Here is an 18,882-nt window from a genome sequence, read left to right as displayed (position 1 = left end):
CAAAATCAGTAAAGTTTTTACGTCTGACTGCAGGATAAAATTCACGTCTCAGTATTTTGCGACATCCAATGAGGTGAAAAAAATTACTGCACATCTGCTGATCACAAATGACCAGATTGCAGAAGATAGTTTAGTTCATGTGTAGAATAGTACAGCAGTTTCATCCTAACATCACATCTCTCGAGTTCACTGCCCTCACACTATTAAAGGTGAAACATGTAAAATAGGTCAAATCTCCCGCAGACCACTCTAGAGAATGGCGTAAGTGCGATAAACACTCTGATTCTTCTCATAAATACTTAAGTAATAACATTGCTTGTGAGAATCAACCATAAATCGGTGATATGTATATTCGACTGCATGAGTAAGAACACAGTTATGGATTGGGATACATATGTTTTGCCTGCTTCAATATAGTGTCGCCTTTGTTGATGTATGCCTTATGAAAACCCACATAGGTGGAGGGAGAAGGTTAAAAGTGAATGCAGCCAGTGCAGAATTTTTAAGCTTTTCTCGGTCCTGAGTGTTTGGGAACACTAAGCCGACTTCAATTATCCACATTTGTTGGCACTTTTTCTATAACTTCATGTATTCTCAGTCAATTTACGTAATTTTGCAAGTTTTTTTCGTGGTTTTACATATTTAGTCGTTTTCCCCTGAATTTTTGGTATTGCCATCAATTTTTGGTAATTATACCTGGTTTCCCTCGATTTTTGTCCATTTTATGTCATTTTCGCGTTTTTAGGTGTTTTTCCATATGGATATGGTCATATTGTTGGCATACCCATGCTTTGTTTGATTTCATACGAGATTACTTGTGTGTCATATACAGTAGCTACGAAAAAGTCCTAAGAATTTCACCCTTCCTGATGATCTGCATGCATGCATTTTGTACAGGAAGATCATCAAAGTATTACAACGCTCTTCTCGTACCTGGATGAGACTCATCAAGTGGTGCAGATCGGGAAGTCGTAGTCTGGAAACTAATCCACGTATTGGTCTGACACATCAGAGAGGTTGTCTGCAGACTCATGTATCGATGCACTTGGTGGAAACTCAAAGTCTGGCACAGCTCTACATGGTCAACTGACCTCCACTCTACCATGTACTGATCTGCAACAGGGAGTTGACATGTGTATGGAGTTGATTTCTGCTGCTGCTCTGATATTTTTTGGCCATAATTATATGCCCTTATTGCTCACCACCCGAGCTTCGCTGCTTTTTTTTACGCCTTCCAACACTGATACTCCCCCACAACCATTTCAGGACAACTACAAACTGTAGATTTTGGTTATTTTTTATTCTAGTAATAGGTTTGTCGTTAATTAACAGCGTGATGACTGCACTTAGAATCAGGGAACATGAGAGTGTCCCCTCCACTTACCTACAGAGTGCACACACCCAGAAACATAATTTATTGATGGACAGTTAGAAAGTTATGCATTCGAACCTCAACCATCGCTCTGCTGACAGCTCTACACACCACATGAACACAAAAACTACGCAAGGGTATTACCAACTGCGAAGCCTCGATTTGAACCGCTTATATGTTTTTTTTCCGACAGTGGTACAGGCCTTCAAATAGTGAAAAACTGTTCGCAAAACAGTTCTGAAGGAGATGTAAGTACATTTAAATGAGTCCTGCTAAAGAGCATAACATCTTCGATGCAAGTTGTGTTACCAACATTTCGTAACAATGTTGTCTAGATTCTCCAGTAACAACAACAAACCAAGGCATCATGATGCGCCTGTCACACATCTTTTCATACTCTTAAATATCCACGATGATGACACATAATCATCCCAATTCCGCTATTTTGTGTGCTAGATGTCCGTTGGAAGGATGGAAGCAGTCCTTTGTGAGTATTACTCTTATGTACGATACAGAACAGCATATTAGACAGATGGTACAGCACTGTACTCCATTAATGCCAACCATGTCCTCCTGCAGATGGAACCACCACGCATCATATCCAGAATGGTGTCAAGGTGATGATCCACAATACAGTACGTCAGAAATAGCGTTCAAAGGTAGAACCACTACTGAGATGGCAGGGTGACGTTTATGGTAGCCATCCACGACACTTGCGTAGACACACACATACAGAAAATAGAGCAAGTACATTGCATCTGTGGAATGTATGGTTGTGCGTGACTGGGTGCAGTCGACCATAGTAGTACACCGTCCGACTAATATGCTGTTCTGTACTGTATATTAGAATAATACTTCTTTCAGTGGACATCTAGCACACAAAAGAGCTAAACTACCTAATATCATACCCAGACTTGTTTGTGCAAGAGGAATGCTACCTGAGCTGTGATGGTGCTCATGTAAAAAGCAAAAGGTCTTTTACATCTCCTATGTGGGAGCGATTTGTTAATCTCCAACTTTATCCCATGAATGTGTGAATATTCTGTGACACCCATCCACAGAGGGAAAGATGGCCATCTGTAATCGTAATTTTGCACTATGATAGATGCACTGGAAATATATAGGATGCAGTCTGCTATACTTTGGTATATATGGCAAAATAGATGTACTGCACAGTCATCTATCTGCATTCACAATCTAGTATATTATAGCTGCAAAGTAGTTGAGGGATGATTTGGTGATGATACACGAAGCAATCTGCTGTGTCACTGGCTTGCCCTGAAATTAATGCACAATTGGTAAAATTGATCATACACCTACTGCAGCGCATATTACAGTACATCGTTCCATATCACAGGTGTCTTTCCCATTCTGTCCATCCACTGATACACTGTTGATTACCACATAATATAGATTGGCTAACACCACTTGGTTGAGATTGAGAGAGCCTTCGCAGAACACTCGATATCTGCTACTTGTCGCTGTGGAGCATAGGATTAAAGGTGAGAGGTTCTCATCTTCAGACCATTGTTTAGAAGTGTTAATCAATGCTGCACTCTTGTGTCCTGTTTCCATATCCTGTGATGCCTTCCACATACTGTTTCTTTTCAGCAATAAGATAACAGTACCTCTTTTTATTTCTACTACCTCATGCACCTTCCACCGATGGTCGACACCAGAACAGTAACCATGTCCATGACTGCAAAACGAGGAAACAATGTCACTGAGACATCCGTTACACTGACACTGTGGATGATGAGATTAACTATATATGTCATCACCTTTGGATAGTTACTGGAAATGTTCTGCAATGGTGTAAAATATTCCAGGTTCCATATGTTGTGATGTCTGCCACATGTTTGCCACTGAGAAACATCGCCTCTGTGTTTTATTTCTGCCAACTTGTGTTTTGTGGGAGCTGTGCAGTTTACACCATGTGATGATCAGCTTAATGTGAGTTCCAATGGGTTGAAACGTGTTAATGCCAGTTTAACACCTAATTCAGGGCTAAGTCATGGTACAAAAACGAAGTATATGACCGTGCACAAAGCTGTAGTCATTCAGTGCTTGGGTGTGTTACAGCTGAAAACACACTGTATTAAATTGCTTATGAAGGAACAATACAGAAACCCTTTCTTGTGAATGATAGTCCTCCAGTACAGTCAATAAAACATAATGCAGGTCTGTGCAAGCAACTTCGACCACTGGTCACTTGCTCCAGTGGAGTGACATGTGTATATGTAATATGCTCGATGACAACAGGAGGACAGTGTTTGTTTTTAGATATATTGGAAGAGAGATGTGGTAAAATCTTATAGGAGGATCTTTTACAAGGGCTGGTATAGCTGGTTAAAGTTTGCTCGCAGAAAGTTCTGTCAAAACTCATCGATTTTGCTCATAAAACTAATAGAATTCGGCTGTATAGTCACATGGGATCATGACTTTTTATCATTGCCAACACGATCCCCTGTTTAAAAATAGCTGTTACCACAAGTCCTATATTATGGTATCGATGTAGTGGAAGAGAGAGTGATGTGGTAAAATTTTATAGGACATTCTATTACAGGACAGGTTTCCACGATTTTTTTGTAAACAAAGCTTTGCACTGGTAAAATGTGCCTAGCCATAGTGTACAAAACAGCTATGTGCTCTTGAAATATAGCTTGTTGTTGAATGTAAAATTATTGTGCTTTTTCTGACATGTGTTCAAATAGCAATGTATTCTCTCTAATGTTAATTTATGTGTCTAAGGTATTTTTAATACACATGTGGATGACAGTTTATTTATAAACACTGATTTGAATGGAAGAGATGCTCTCAGGTTGTGTAATATTTCAGTCAACCTGAAAGAAATTGATTAACGTAGATGTTTCTTCTTCAGAGTTTAAATTCTCGCTTTTTCTTTACTTCGATGATGGTTTCGAAATAATGAGGAGATTCTAAAGTGATCTGTAGTTTTTGCAGAAAAAACAGTGGAATTTTTTTTCCTGATATTACGCAGAGTGGACATGTCTAGACCTCTACTGTCTGGAGGCGCTGTAGTTTTCTTTTCACTTCGTTGGACGTCGCGAAGTAATGTGCTGCTAATTGTATCCTGCAGTCAGACGTAAAAACTTTATCGATTTTGTTCACAAAACTAAAGGAATAATTGGACTGCACCAATTTCGTGGAAATAGGACATTTATTATTGCCGTGATTGTGTTTTCATTTTTGGTGTCAAGAGTTGAGGTTTCCCGGTTCCGGGATTAGTGTGGGTGGTGACGAGGTGTACTTTTGTGCGATTTCATTTCGCGTTATCTGCCGGCAGAGGCGTTATCGGCGCCGCGAGCCGCCCTTATAGGGTCTGTCGCCGTGCCGCAGCCACTGCGCTGAGCCGCGATGGAGCTGCGAGGGCGCGTGGCGCTGGTGACGGGCGGCGCCTCGGGCATCGGCTTGCAGTACGCGCGCCACCTGCTGCTCGCCGGGCTCAAGGTAGGCGGGCGACGGCGCACCGGGGCTGTGCCTCTGTCGCACATTACGCACAGCGTTTCCAGCAGCCTCTTTGATCGCTACTAGGACGTGGAATCGTAGTCGACAGTGTGGTGTGCGCACTGTAAGACCGTCGGTACACACACCATCAGATTATTTGACTTGTCGCTCTAACGAAGTAGGCGAGTGTCAGCAATATGTCTCTTTACAGTGATGCTGACGCTTTGTTTCACACTAGTAACTGACAAGTTAAAAGAGAATTACGCGGACCATACGCTGAAAAGCCAAAGAAACTGGTACACCTGCCTAACATCGTGCAGGGGCCCCACGAACACGCAAAAGTGCTGCAACATGAATCCTACAGGTCTGTCTATAAACATAAATCCGTAAGAGTACAATGGGGTCGAGATCTCTTTTGAACAGAACGTTCGAGGCATCCCAGATATGCTTATATGCTCAGTAATGCTATGTCTGGGGGGGGGGGGGGGGGTTGGTGGTCAGCGGAAGTGTTTCAATTCAGAAGAATGTTCCCGGAGCCACTCTGTAGCAATTCTGGGTGAGTAGGGTGACGCATTGTCCTGTTGGAAATGCCCACGTTCGACGGAATGCACAATGGACAGGAATGAGTGCAGGTAATCAGACAAGAGGCTTATGTACGTGCCACCTGTCAGAGTCGTATCTACACTATCAAGGGTTTCGTTTTACACGCCCCACACCATTACAGAGCCTCCACCAGCTTGCTGGCATGCAGAATCCATTGATTTATGAGGTTGTCTCCATACCCGTATACGTCCATCCGCTCGATACAATTTGAAACTAGACACGTCCGACCAGGCAACGTGTTTCCAGTCATCAACAGTCAATTGTCGGTGTTGATAGGCTCATGTAAGGCGTAAAGCTTTGTGGCGTGCAGTCATCAAGGATACACGAAGGGCTCTGCGGCTTCGAAAGCCCATATCAATAATGTTTCGTTGAATGGTTCGCACGCCGACACTTGTTGATGACACAGCATTGAAATCTGCAGTAATTTGAGGAAGGGTTGCACTTCTGTCACGTTGAATGATTCTTTTAGGTCTTCACTGGTCCCGTTCTTGCAGGATCTTTTTCCGGCCGCAGTGATGTCGGAGATTTGATGCTTTACCGGATTCCTGATATTCAAGGCGCACTCGTGGAATGGTCGTACCGGAAAATCCCCACTTCATTGGTACCTTAGAGATGCTGTGTCCCATCGCTCGTGTGCCGACTATAACACCACGTTCAGACTCACTTAATCTTTGATCATTTGCCATTTTAACAACAATAATCGGTCTAACAACTGCTCCTGACACTTGTTGTCTTATATAAACCGCAGTGTCTTATTCTGCCTGTTTATATATCTCTGCACTTGAATACTAGTTTCTTTGGCGCTTCAGTGTAGTTATTGAGATGCAACTGCTTAGTTTCAAAAGACGACTGCCCAAAAACTACAAGACATACAAGACATACAGAAGAACGACACATTTAAATGAACAGAGCGTCTCTACGAGTTTTGAATCTTACTATGCACTATGCCACTACTGAGTGGCGGGGGGGGGGGGGGGGGGGGGGAGGGGGGGCAGACGTTTCAAGATGAGATGACAACTCATCCGAGCCAGTATTGTTGCATCCAAGTAGTTTGCGTCGGTAGTTAGGCCACACAATGGACAGATATGCAAAGCACGCTGTTGTCATCATTCCTTTCTTGGCAGCAGCAACAGTGACTTAAACGAATTTCTCGCACATATTGACATTTGCTGCATTACGAAAGGTATTCGTATTGAGTACCTATACTGTGACTTAAAAACTCTGAAAGACGATCTATCCTCTGATACAGGTCTGTTTCCTGTATGTCACCTTCTTAAATTTCAGACGTATAAGGGACAGTGAAATGAAAATGAAACAGACGAAAAAGTAAGTAAACTGCTTATTATTTCAAAAGCAATCGCAATAATTGCTAATACATTTACTCTATTGCCAAACAAGAGGAATGGCTTCATGGAAAAACGTTTGCGGTTTCTTATGGAACCACGATTGTATCCAGGCATGCACCTCTTCATCCGTATCAACTCGTCGGCAGCAAATGCCTCTTTTCAGGGATGCAAAAAAATATGGAAATCGCATGGGGAGAGATCAAGACTGTATGGACGATGTTTAGGGGCTTCCTAGTGAAACTTCTGCATTGTAGTCGAAACAATCTTGGCCGCATCTGGGCCTCTATTATTTGTTACCTATCCATTCAGGAGCCAAGAAGAAGCCTCGATTTCCTATAAGATGATGCTATTTGTCTGTTGCTGCAACCCGAAATCTTCTTAACTTATATGCCAATATTACATGCTGAGCATAAGCCAGTGCCACCTTAGTATGGCTGAAAGGAATCCACCCCTGAAACAGCTTGGCCCCTGTACATGGCGTATAGGTCCACTTAGCCATGTGTGTTACACACTGACAAAGGCGTAACAACACCGCATTTGTCGTACTGAAATGTAACACCATGCCTACCCACAACTGACCTATCACATAGACTCACATACAGCATCGGTAGTGGTGCTGTCTGCGACTCTCGCACTGCTACCAGACAATATTTACAAGTAGCACCACTTTAACCATTTACAAGTGCTGGCGTTGTTGAGATGCGACAAAGCACTCCGTCTTCAGGCCACAAGTGGCCCATCGGGACCATCCGACCGCCGTGTCATCCTCAGTTGAGGATGCGGATAGGAGGGGCGTGTGGTCAGCACACCGCTCTCCCGGTCGTTATGATGGTTTTGTTTGACCGGAGCCGCTACTGGTCGGTCGAGTAGCTCCTCAATTGGCATCACGACTCTGAGTGCACCCTGAAAAACGACAACAGCGCATGGCAGCTGGATGGTCACCCATCCAAGTGCCGGCCACATCGGACAGCGCTTAACTTCGGTGATCTCACGGGAACCGGGGTATCCACTGCGGCAAGGCCGTTGCCAGAGATGCGACAACAGTGTCGTCCATTATCGTTCGAAAAATGGAAAATCAGAAAATGGCGAGGTGTTTCTTTGCAGTGACTGCTTAAATAAGCAGTCTTGTGGAAATACTGTAATTTCCAGTGATGTTTTTTATAGATGTCATAGCACCAACTCAACAAAAATGTCTCGAAGCCTTTCGTTCATCTTTTGGTAATAAGTCACGTTCAGAAAAGACTGTTTACAGCTATTCTACAGTTTTTTCTATCTCTCCTCCCCAACAGTATTTATTATCATAGTCCACCAGAATTTAGGCATTGAACTGATTGACTAATAACTCACATTTGTACATTTGTTCCAACATGACAATGTGCCATAAAAAACGATCACTGTTAAATTTTTAATCAATTCTATACTATTAATGAGGGAAAAATTTGTAATAAGGAAAGTTCCAGTTTTCGTTCCTATTGGACCAAAGATACACATATTCACTTTAGAAAACACAGTCCTGCCTCTTTATGTGAGTACTGCACCAAAGCCGCCACCAGAGCATTTTGTTAGTGGGGGTTGCCTACATCAGGGGCAGGTATGCACTCAGGGGCAAACCTATTGTTCTCCCTTGATTGACAGGTATTTAACCTATTGTTCTCCTTTGATTGACAGGTCATTAACCTATTGTTCTGCTAAGAGGATCATTCCTTTTGACTGACAGATCATTAACCTGTTGTTCTACTAAAGGATCGTTCCTCTCCATTGACAGGTCCTTAACCTATCATTCCCTCGTCCACTCCGATTCCTCGCCACCTCTCAGGAAACCCTGCCCCCCTCGCTGCTTCAGGTACACTTTCAGGTCTGAGTTATTGGAATAGCCCCTCTCAGTCTTATCAATTTGATTGACTACTGAATTAAAGTGATCAATTAATTAACCTCTCCTCTCCCTGCTAGACCCCCTCCCATCCCACAATCTCTCTCGGAAATTGGCAGGACAAAGACTCAGTTGATCGGTCATTTGGAGGGAATTCGATTTTAATTTATGGAATATTGTTTCAACAATTTATTCAATAAATAGAATATTGTTCAGTTATTTATGACAGTGTATGGAATATAGTTTATTTATTTAGTTAAAGAATTTCTCTGGAAATCGATTGCTGTGTAAGGAATATTGTTTAAGCGATTTAGACAATATGTGGAATATTGTTTATTTAAGCAATTTAGAGGATTCGAGGCAGTGTATGGAGTGTAGTTTATTTATTTATCTAATGAATGTTTCAGGAAATCAGTCATCACCCCCGCCACCCGATCCCTATCCCGCTCGAACCCTCCTTTACCTGGAAACTGGCGGCTCTGGGGTGGAGAGGAAGGATCTCATGAAGGGAGATTCAAGGTTATATTGTTTATTTATACAAAAAAATCGTTTTCAGGGGTTGAATATCTCTTGGAGATCATTCAATGCTGTTTGGAAAAATGGAGGTCTTGTAGAAGTAATTAAATCGATCGCCCTTCTTTTTATTCCGATCGCGCAAGGAATACCGTCATGCAACACACATCACACACAATTACACAGTTAAAAACCCATCTCGAAGCACGAACCGGCCGCTGTCCCCTCTCCACTGGAACGCACATGCTGCTAGGAGTTGGGATGCACTGGCGGCCCAGTAAAGTGACGACGCGGCCGCCAGCTGTTGAACCACAAGCAGGGATGAGGCGGCGGCATCCCTTTCATACATGACACCTGAGAAATACCTGTTAAAATACATGCTCACCTAGGCATCGTTGCTGGCGCGATGACGAAGAGCTGTGTGTCCAGTGCTGAGAGAGATGTTACGCGACAGCCCGTCCATTACTTATCAGTCCCTTCCCGGAATTCGTAAAGTGCTGCAGAAATAGTCAACCGTCGCTTTTGTAGGAGCTTTTGTGACGCCTCAGCTTGCCTGCATATAAATTCTTGTCCTAACAGGACCTGTTTACGAAAATAGACCGAATAACACCGAAGGTATTCTTCCTGATGATCCTAATGGCACAGCCCGTTCGTCACTGAATTTACCCATTTAACTGCTGCTGCTGCCAGTGTGGGAGCAGTGTCCGCCTTTTTTTCTGCAGACGAGAGTTTCAGTGGCAAAAATTATTTTGTACAGATCGCCATAATGCACTAACAATTAAACCCCGCAAAAGTCGTCTACAGATCATCAAATATATACAAGACTCACAAGAATAATTGGGAACCAGGAACATATTTACCACAGTAACTACAATTAAATATTACTATTTCTGCTACAGTCTGACACCAATTGATGTACAGATAATGTCTCCTCTTGACGAATGCGCTTCTGGAATGAATCTCAGTATCTGTAGTGCATGTAAAAATCTCTCTCATACCCTCACGGGTATCGATGCACTGAATCTATTCGCCCCTCACAATAGGACACACACTCATTTTCATTGGTCGTGCCGTTTCTAAGCCACAGCAACATTACACTGCAATATATACACATTTTACACAAACAGTGCAGTTATCTCTTATATCCATACAGCGCCCGAAAAAATTATGATATGCCTACACTCACACCGACTATATGTCTCGATTCTCCTCAGTCCTAGGAAATTGTCTGACAAAGCCTTCGAATGAGCGCTTCTGGAAGGCGCTGCATCCTGCGAGGATTCTCTGTAACGAGTGTTATGCTTGGAAAGACATCACTGAAGCAGGTTGGTGTATTGTAATCAACAACACTATCCATAAAACAACAAGGAAAATGCGAGGGTACGCTTAGGGGTGCCAACGAGGGGTTGTATTGTTACCGCCGTAGTGCCCGTCCTGTTTTTACACTACAGCAGCTCAAGTTGAACAATTCCATTGTTATATTGTGCAGCTGTTTATGAAATTAATCTCTACATCTACATCTACGTGATTACTCTGCTACTCACAATAAAGTGCCTGGTAGAGAGTTCAATGGACCACCTTCAAGCTGTTCCACTCTCGATTGGGAAAAGCAGGCACTTAAATTTTTCTGTGCTAGCCCTGATTTTTCTTATTTTATCGTGATGATCATTTCTCCCTATGTAGGTGGGTGCTAACAGAATGTTTTCGCAATCGGGGGAGAAAACTGGTGATTGAAATTTCATGATAAGATCCCGTCGCAACGAAAAACGGCTTTCTTTTTATAATTGCCACTCCAATTCACGAATCATGTCTGGGACACTGCCTCCCCTATTTCGCGATAATACAAAACGAGCTGCCCATCTTTGTACTTTTTCGATGTCATTCGTCAGTCCCACCTGATACGGATCCCACACCGCACAGCAATACTCCAGAATAGGGAGGACAAGAGTGGTGTAAGCAGTCTCTTTAGTAGACCTGTTGCGCCTTCTAAGTGTTCTGCCAATGAATCGCAGTCTTTGGTTTGCTCTACCCACAACATTATCTATGTGACCGTTACAATTTAGGTTATTTGTAATTGAAGTCCCTAAGTATTTAGCTGAATTTACAGCCCTCAGATTTGTGTAACTTATCACGTAATCGAAATTTAGCTGATTTCTTTTAGTAATCATGTGAATAACTTCACACTTTTCCTTATTCAATTGCCACTTTTCGCACCATACAGATGTCTTATCTAAATCATTTTTCAAGTCGTTCTGGTCATTTGATGACTTTACAAGACGGTAAATGACAGAATCATCTGCAAACAATCTAAGACGGCTTCTCAGATTGCCTCCTGTGTCGTTAATATAGATCAGAAACAATAGAGGGCCTATAACACTTCCATGGGGAACGCCTGATATTACTTCTGTTTTACTCGATGACTTTCCGTCTATTACTACGAACTGTGACTCTGACAGGAAATCATGAATCCAGTCGCACAACTGAGGCGATACTCCCTAGGCACGCAGTTTGGTTAGAAGACGCTTGTGAGGAACGGTGTCTAAAGCCTTCTGGAAATTTAAAAATATGGAATCAATTTGACATCCCCTGTCTATAGAACTTATTACTTCATGAGTATAAAGAGCTAGTTGTGTGTCACAAGAACAATATTTTCTGAAACCGTTTTATTCGAGGTACTTCATAATGTTCGAATACAGTATATGTTCCAAAACCCTACAGCAAATCGACGTTAGTGATATAAGCCTGTAATTCAGCGGATATTGGGTATTGGTGTGACTTGAGCAATTTTCCAGTCTTTAGGTACGGATGTTTCTGTGAGCGAGTGGTTGTATATAATTGGTAAGTATGGAGCTATTTTATCAGCATATTCTGAGAGAAACCTGACTGGTATACAATCTGGACCGGAGGCCTTGCCTTTATTAAGTGATTTAAAGTGCGTCGTTACTCCGAGGATATCTTCTTCTATGTTTCTCATCTTGGCAGTTGTTCTTGATTGGAATTCAGGAACATTTATTTCGTCTTCATTGGTGAAGGAGTTTTGGACTACCGTGTTTAATAACTCTGCTTTAGTGGCACTGGCATCAGTGACTTCACCGTTGTTATCGCGCAGTGAAAGTATTGATTGCGTCTTGCCACTGGTGTGCTTTATGTATGACCAGAATCTCTTTGGGTTTTCTGCGAGATTTCGAGACAAAATTTCGTTGTGGAAATTATTAAAAGCGTTTCGCACTGAAGTAGGTGCCATATTTCGAACTTCTGTAAAACTTTGCCAATCTTGGGGATTTAGCGTTCTGTTAAATTTTGCATGCTCTTTTCGTTGCTTCTGCAACATCGATCTGACGCATTTTGTGTACCATGGGGGATGAGTACCATCACTTATTAATTTATGTCGTGTATATCTCTCAATTGCTGGCGAGACTATCTCTTTGAAAACATTCCACAACTTTTCTACACTTACATGATCAGATCGGAAGGAGTGGAGACTGTCTCTTAAAATGGCGTTAAGAGCATTTTTATCAGTTTTTTAAATATACTTTGCGTTTCTTTTTGATAGTTGTAGGTGTTACGGTAGTCAGCCTAGCAGCAACTGCCTTGTGGTCGCTAATCCCTGTATTCGTACTTTGTCCAGGGTTATTTGTTGCTAAAGATCAAGTATGCTATCGCAACCATTTACGCTTCGAGTGAGCTCATAAATTAATTGTTCAAAATAATTTTCTGAGAAAGCATTCAGTACAATTTCGGATGACGTTTTATGCCTGCCGCCGGCTTTAAACGTATAATTTTTCCAGCATATCGAGGGTAGATTAAAGTCACTTGCAGTAAGTACTGGGAGATGAAGAAGCTTGCACAGGATAGAGTCTGAAGACTGAAGACCACAACAACAACCGACTATAATTGTATGAGCGGGGCACTTATTTGTAATGAGACTCAAGTTTTCTTTTAACCAGAAACTATATCTTCTGAGTCGGGGGGGTCGGTAAAACGATCCAGTTAATAGTTTAGTCAGATTGTTAGGTATAACCTCTAACCATACTATTTCACATGAACTATCTACTTCACTTTCGCTACAAGGTAAACTACCTCTGACAGCAATAAATACTCCACCACCAGTTGTATTTAATCTGTCATTTATGAACACTGTTTGAAAACGTTTCGGCTGAACTTATTTCCGGCTTTAGCCAGCTCTCTGTACCCAGAACTATTTGAGCTTCAGCGCTTTCTATTAGGGTTTGGAGCTCTGGTTCTTTTCCAACACAGCTACGACAACTTACAACTGCAATACCAATCTTTTCTACAACTACCTTATTGTGTTTTACCTGTCCCCTTTTAGATGGACGTCCCTTCTGTGATTCCCTGAGACCCTCTATCACCACTTACATTCGGATATACTTCTCAGTGCGTTGAAATCACAATTCACGATTTCCAATATATCCTTCTACTACGACTAGACATACGTAATTTTTTTTTTGTTTGTACGTGAATAATAGTTTCATTATTTCCCACAAACGTATGTCGGAACATAAGTCACGGTACCTTTACGTTCAAGCAGCAGCATAACATTTCTGAGTATCAATTATAGATGTATAAAAAAGCTTTTGATACATCTACCTCGCACCGGTTGGGTGTCGTTTCCGCACTGCAAAAAAGCCTCCCCCCATTACGCATTTGTCCATGAATAAAGGATGTAATTACAATTTAAAAAAGCTCTAGAATCTTTTCGGTTTATCGATTTCGCCACTTCCACGAAACGTTTTGGTATTTTGAATACTTGTAAATCCAGCCAACATACAGTGGCGGCTTGTATAGCATCCACCACCCATATAAACAATCTTCCTTTGAGTAAGAAATCATTGTGAGCCACTGAGTAACTTGAAACTTATCCCACCTGCGAAGAACTTTACATGAAAACTCGAAAAAAATAGAGGAAACTGATATTTCCACTCGCGAATATCGATGTCGATGACATAACAGATTCCAAATCATCCTTATAATTAGCAAAGTCAACTAAGGCGTTTTTCACGTCTAGAGAACGAGCAAACGTGTCCTCCACCCGTATTTCACCGGATAGATGCACTCAAAACACAACAAAATCGATCTTCTCTCAACCAAATAAAGACGGGAAATGTGAAGAAGCAGTCAATCGGACAATTTACATGGGAGGGAATAATGGTCCAGCGCAAACACATGTCCATATTGAATCTTCTCTCAAATTTCCACGCGATCACGAAAGCTGTTCACACATACTAAGTATTAGTCCGGTACTCAGCCGTCTAGAGGACGACATGGTTAAGTTAACTACAGTCCTGCATCCCGACAGGCCTCTCCATTCGGACGGCTCGTGCCATTAACGGGAAACGTGAATCATTCCCTCCTCAGTCGAGCACCCGTCGCCGCGCCAAGCACGCATAGAATCGTCCTACGAAATCGGCCACATATGTATCTGATCGCTATACTTACAATTAAATGTTACAATTGCGGTCTCAGTTGAACGACATTCGACAATGAATGAAGTATCGGTAGAACACCCTGCTGATGGCTGTGGCTCTGGAAATAGAAATATCTGTACCATTCTTATGACTTGATGTACTCTTTCCTTTGCTATCACAGTATTCCACGTCAGATCCATACCTTCCTTACGACTAGACATAATCATTTCCTTTGCACATCTCGGAACACAAACGCATACTTTATAAGCCTGATGCTCAAGCCGAATCTATCATGCATCCCCTACTACTAAGTATAATACTTCTCCAATAACTGATTGCTGGCGAAACGAAATAATATTGACCAAAAATCAGCGATGAGTGGACATGTCTCATAAGTTTTTCTTGCAAGTGGCACCACTGTGTCTCAGAAACAGAGGCATAATCGCCTTACAAACCGCCAGATGTTAAACAAAAAGAAAAGCACAATCGCAACAACTGCTGTATGTTACTGTCACAAGCGGTCTTGGTGCATACAAGCATCCATGTTAAAAGCTATACTGTCTTTATAAATTGAGGTATAGCATTAGCTTCGAATGAAGTGGTTATTCCAGAAAACACCGTGACACTGAAAATAGACTGTGATCGCCGGAGTGTATAATATCAGACCAACAGTGCGGTTACACGTCACCAGTGGCGCAACCTCGTAATAAAATTACCGAATTTAGAAAATGATTCGGCTAAGGAACGTGATATGAAAGCGGCATTTGTAACTCCCTCACGCCGCCGCTAGATATTACTCTAGTATTTGTAATGCATTCTGCTCAATGCCACGTCAGAGGTTCTATGATACATCGACTGGGTTATAGGCGATGGTTGATTGAGAAGGATCACAAACAGCAGATGGTGTGCTGATTGAGGTCGTAAGAAATCTGCACTAGCCTTCCAGATCTCCAGTGCTACGCTTTCCTGTAGAAATGATGTCTATGATTTGGAATCAAGTCTTCCCATTCAACGACATACCTGCGTTGGATGCTATGGAGAAATGCTTTAATGATTACATTCACTAGTGAATCATATTTCTGGCACTCTCGTATACTGAAACTAGACACCTTTTTCGAACCTGCCTGCTACAGTAAAATTTTAGATAGTCTCTATGCCTCATGCAACTGCTGCAATTTCTGCAGCTTTGCGCATGTGATCATTAACTTTAAGTAGGAACTGAGCAGAAGTCAGAGAGAGCTATATCTACCACCTTCTGCAACTCTTGTAGAAACAGAGTGACCTGAGTTAGTGCGACAGGACCGTGTTTTGACCACTCCGTGGAAACACAAACATGTTGTCGTAGCTCCGCCAACAGTATAGCGCCAAATGAAGACTGCTCCTGCAACACGAGGTAGTGTAAAAGACAGTATGAGAGGTAGCGGGAAGGATGAGGATTTTGCTACTACATTCTGGTGCGTCCCAAAACTACATACAAGTACGGCTGTCCGAAGCAGATACACGTCCCTCAGGACCCATTCATGTCTATCACCCCAACATGCTATCTTAGTTATTCTGTACCATTCAACAAAGAAAAATTACGAACTATAAAAGCTCCACTAACTTCATCCGATAGAGAACTTGATAAGATATTTACCACATATCTCTCCTCCCATATATCGAAAACAAATGTTGTTTGTGCGTTGGCATCAAGCACTTGTGACGATCCTATTAAATATATAGCTATTGATCCATTGCATGGACCAATGTAAAGCTGCATCGCCTGTACTGTAGAAGGGTGACCGTATCTCACAAACTATACTATAAGTCAAAGATACCCTCCCTGTCATCCTATGTCGTTGTTTGAAACATTGTTTCTTTTTGCTGTAACACACTTTGTACACTGCCATACATTTTGTTTTTCCGCCACGACTTCGACGTGTGTGTCAGGTTCTAAACTGACAGTAACACATTCTGATCCATTGCCTCTCACAGAAAACTAGACATGGCACGGTTTAAGTCATATTGTTACCACTGCAACCATAGCACACCACACACACTGTATGATTTAAAAAAAAAAAAGACAGTTATACCGTAAGGAAACTGGAAGAGTTTGGCGGCGTTGTGTAGAGCTTTCAAACTTCTGTCCGAAGGTGACTGATGACCTCCACATTTAAACTCATCTGTCACAGTGACAGAATAGCTGCATTCTGTTTCGACTGATTCCCCATATTGCGGTCATGTACGTGATCACTGTTTTAGTGCTAGCCATCCCCAGGAGGTGTTGCCCATCCATCAGAACTCTTTCTCCGAACAAGCGATATCAGTCAATCACTACGTGGTAACAGACAGCGTGGCAGTGTATTGATGGGATGGAAAAGGCACCGTCGATGTACTCTAATAATTTTAACAATTTTACAGTAATTTCAGCAGCAACCAATGATGCGACAGCATGTTTCCCAATTTCAGTGTCATAGCTAAGCCGCCTCTTCTCTACTTTGCGAATGTAATTGTGGATGTAGATAGAAGACTGTGCAGTACGTCCATTTACTGTTAATTCTCGAACAAATACATTGTCAAAGTATACCAGACAGTGCTCTACATATTTCTAGCACCTCGAGTGTAGTGCATAATTGATGATCTGACTCTATGTGGATGGGAGTCACAGAGCTTCCTCGCATCCTTAGGATAAAGTTAGAGACTGAAAGACCACTCCACACTGTCTTTGACCAGCCCGCCCTGCAGCACTGTTACCGATTTAATCTTCAGCTGATCAGAAGTAGATTTCTACATTCCATGTCTAGTGAATGAATGGAGCTAGCCGAGTCCTCGCCCATCAAAGTACACAAGATTTCTCCAGGTTCGCCCATTTCGTGGAGGTTAGCACTCCTTATCAGTGTATAGCAACAGATTTGAAAATGTTGTGATGTAATAGCAGATGGTTAAGAAGAACAAGAAGTGGCTGGTTTTTGTGCATGTTGGAGCTCCAGCCGGATGGAGTTCGAAGCATTTTTACGCTAATCAACTCTAAAATATTGTTCAATAGTCTGGGATCAATACCTGGAAGGTATTGGTAAGAGAGAACATAAACAAACGCACTCCTAAGGCTACAAGGTTCCGCACTTAAAATAAGCTATGATGCTAGACAGCTCCAGTTTACCACCTATTAGTGGTGTGGAATGTAGCGCTGTCAATATTCCAATGTAAGAAATATGTGATGAGCGCATGCCATACATTCTTCTTGCCGGTTTCTCTACGATAAATTACGGTAACAAGCTGTAAAACGAAAAACTACTTCCTTAAAACAGTGGCTCGGTGTGATATGTGCACAGTGTAGTTCTCCAGAGATGTATAGCGTCCACTGTTAACATCCGATCACGGTTCAGAAATTATACTATGACTGCATCAGTCCTATATAAAATGGTCGTTAGTAACGGAAAATACCTCTTAGAAGGAAACAGATAAAGGCATAGCAGCGGTGTTTGGCATGTGAAATTACACAGCATGCCGCCATCAACTCTGTCTACGATAAATTATGGTAACAAACTGTAAAACGAAAAACTACTTCCTTAAAACAGTGGCTCGGTATGATATGTGCACAGTGTAGTTCTCCAGAGGTGTATAGCGTCCACTGTTAACATCCGATCACGGTTCAGAAATTATACTATGACTGCATCAGTCCTTTATAAAATGGTGGTTAGTAACGGAAAATACCTCTTAGAAGGAAAAAGATAAAGGCATAGCAGCGGTGTTTGGCATGTGAAATTACACAGCATGCCGCCATCAACTCTTTAAACAGGATATCAGTCAGGCGAATGTATACACGAGGTTTGCAGTGCCTCACAAACACCTATAGCTAACTTAGAATCATCTTAGTTATGATACTGAAGTCTCGATTTTACACCCAAGATGCGATAGGGGAATGGAGTACGTCGCATAAATCTTCGTTCTTTTAGAGGAATGTGTCATGTTTCATTACACATGAGAAGGAAGTTCTCCGATGACTGAGAGGTTTATTGTTAACGATCGCAAGTAGGCAGTGCTAAGAACCACACACAACACGCGGTTGTATACGAGTCGAATGCAGGCTATGCCATGCGACCGTTGCATCCTGACAGAACAGCGGAAAAACTGACCTGCAGCAACTTCTCCCTCTCTCTCTCTCTAGAATGAATCATCAGTCTACCATTAAATCGTGCCTCGTTACAACTCCATCTCAACTGACCACCCCATCCACTCTATGTCATCCTTTAACGGTGATGCAAGTAAATTTAGAGGCGGATGGTTCCCTGTTTTTCCAGTAAA

General features: G+C 42.1%; 1 protein-coding gene across 1 annotated transcript in view; it reads left to right on the top strand.

Annotated features, from left to right (window-relative positions):
• Window positions 1–4,750: 4,750 nt before the first annotated feature.
• LOC126278708 (15-hydroxyprostaglandin dehydrogenase [NAD(+)]-like) overlaps window positions 4,751–18,882 on the top strand; it is a 169,974-nt gene continuing 155,842 nt past the window's right edge. The window contains exon 1 of the mRNA XM_049978981.1: window positions 4,751–4,843. Coding sequence (XP_049834938.1) covers window positions 4,751–4,843 — 93 coding nt within the window. The remainder of the gene's footprint in view (window positions 4,844–18,882) is intronic.

This window comes from Schistocerca gregaria, chromosome 6 (genome assembly GCF_023897955.1).
Source record: "Schistocerca gregaria isolate iqSchGreg1 chromosome 6, iqSchGreg1.2, whole genome shotgun sequence".
NCBI lineage: Eukaryota > Metazoa > Arthropoda > Insecta > Orthoptera > Acrididae > Schistocerca > Schistocerca gregaria.
The sequence above is the reverse complement of the archived record's forward strand: the minus strand, read 5'-3'. Positions and strand labels throughout refer to the sequence as shown.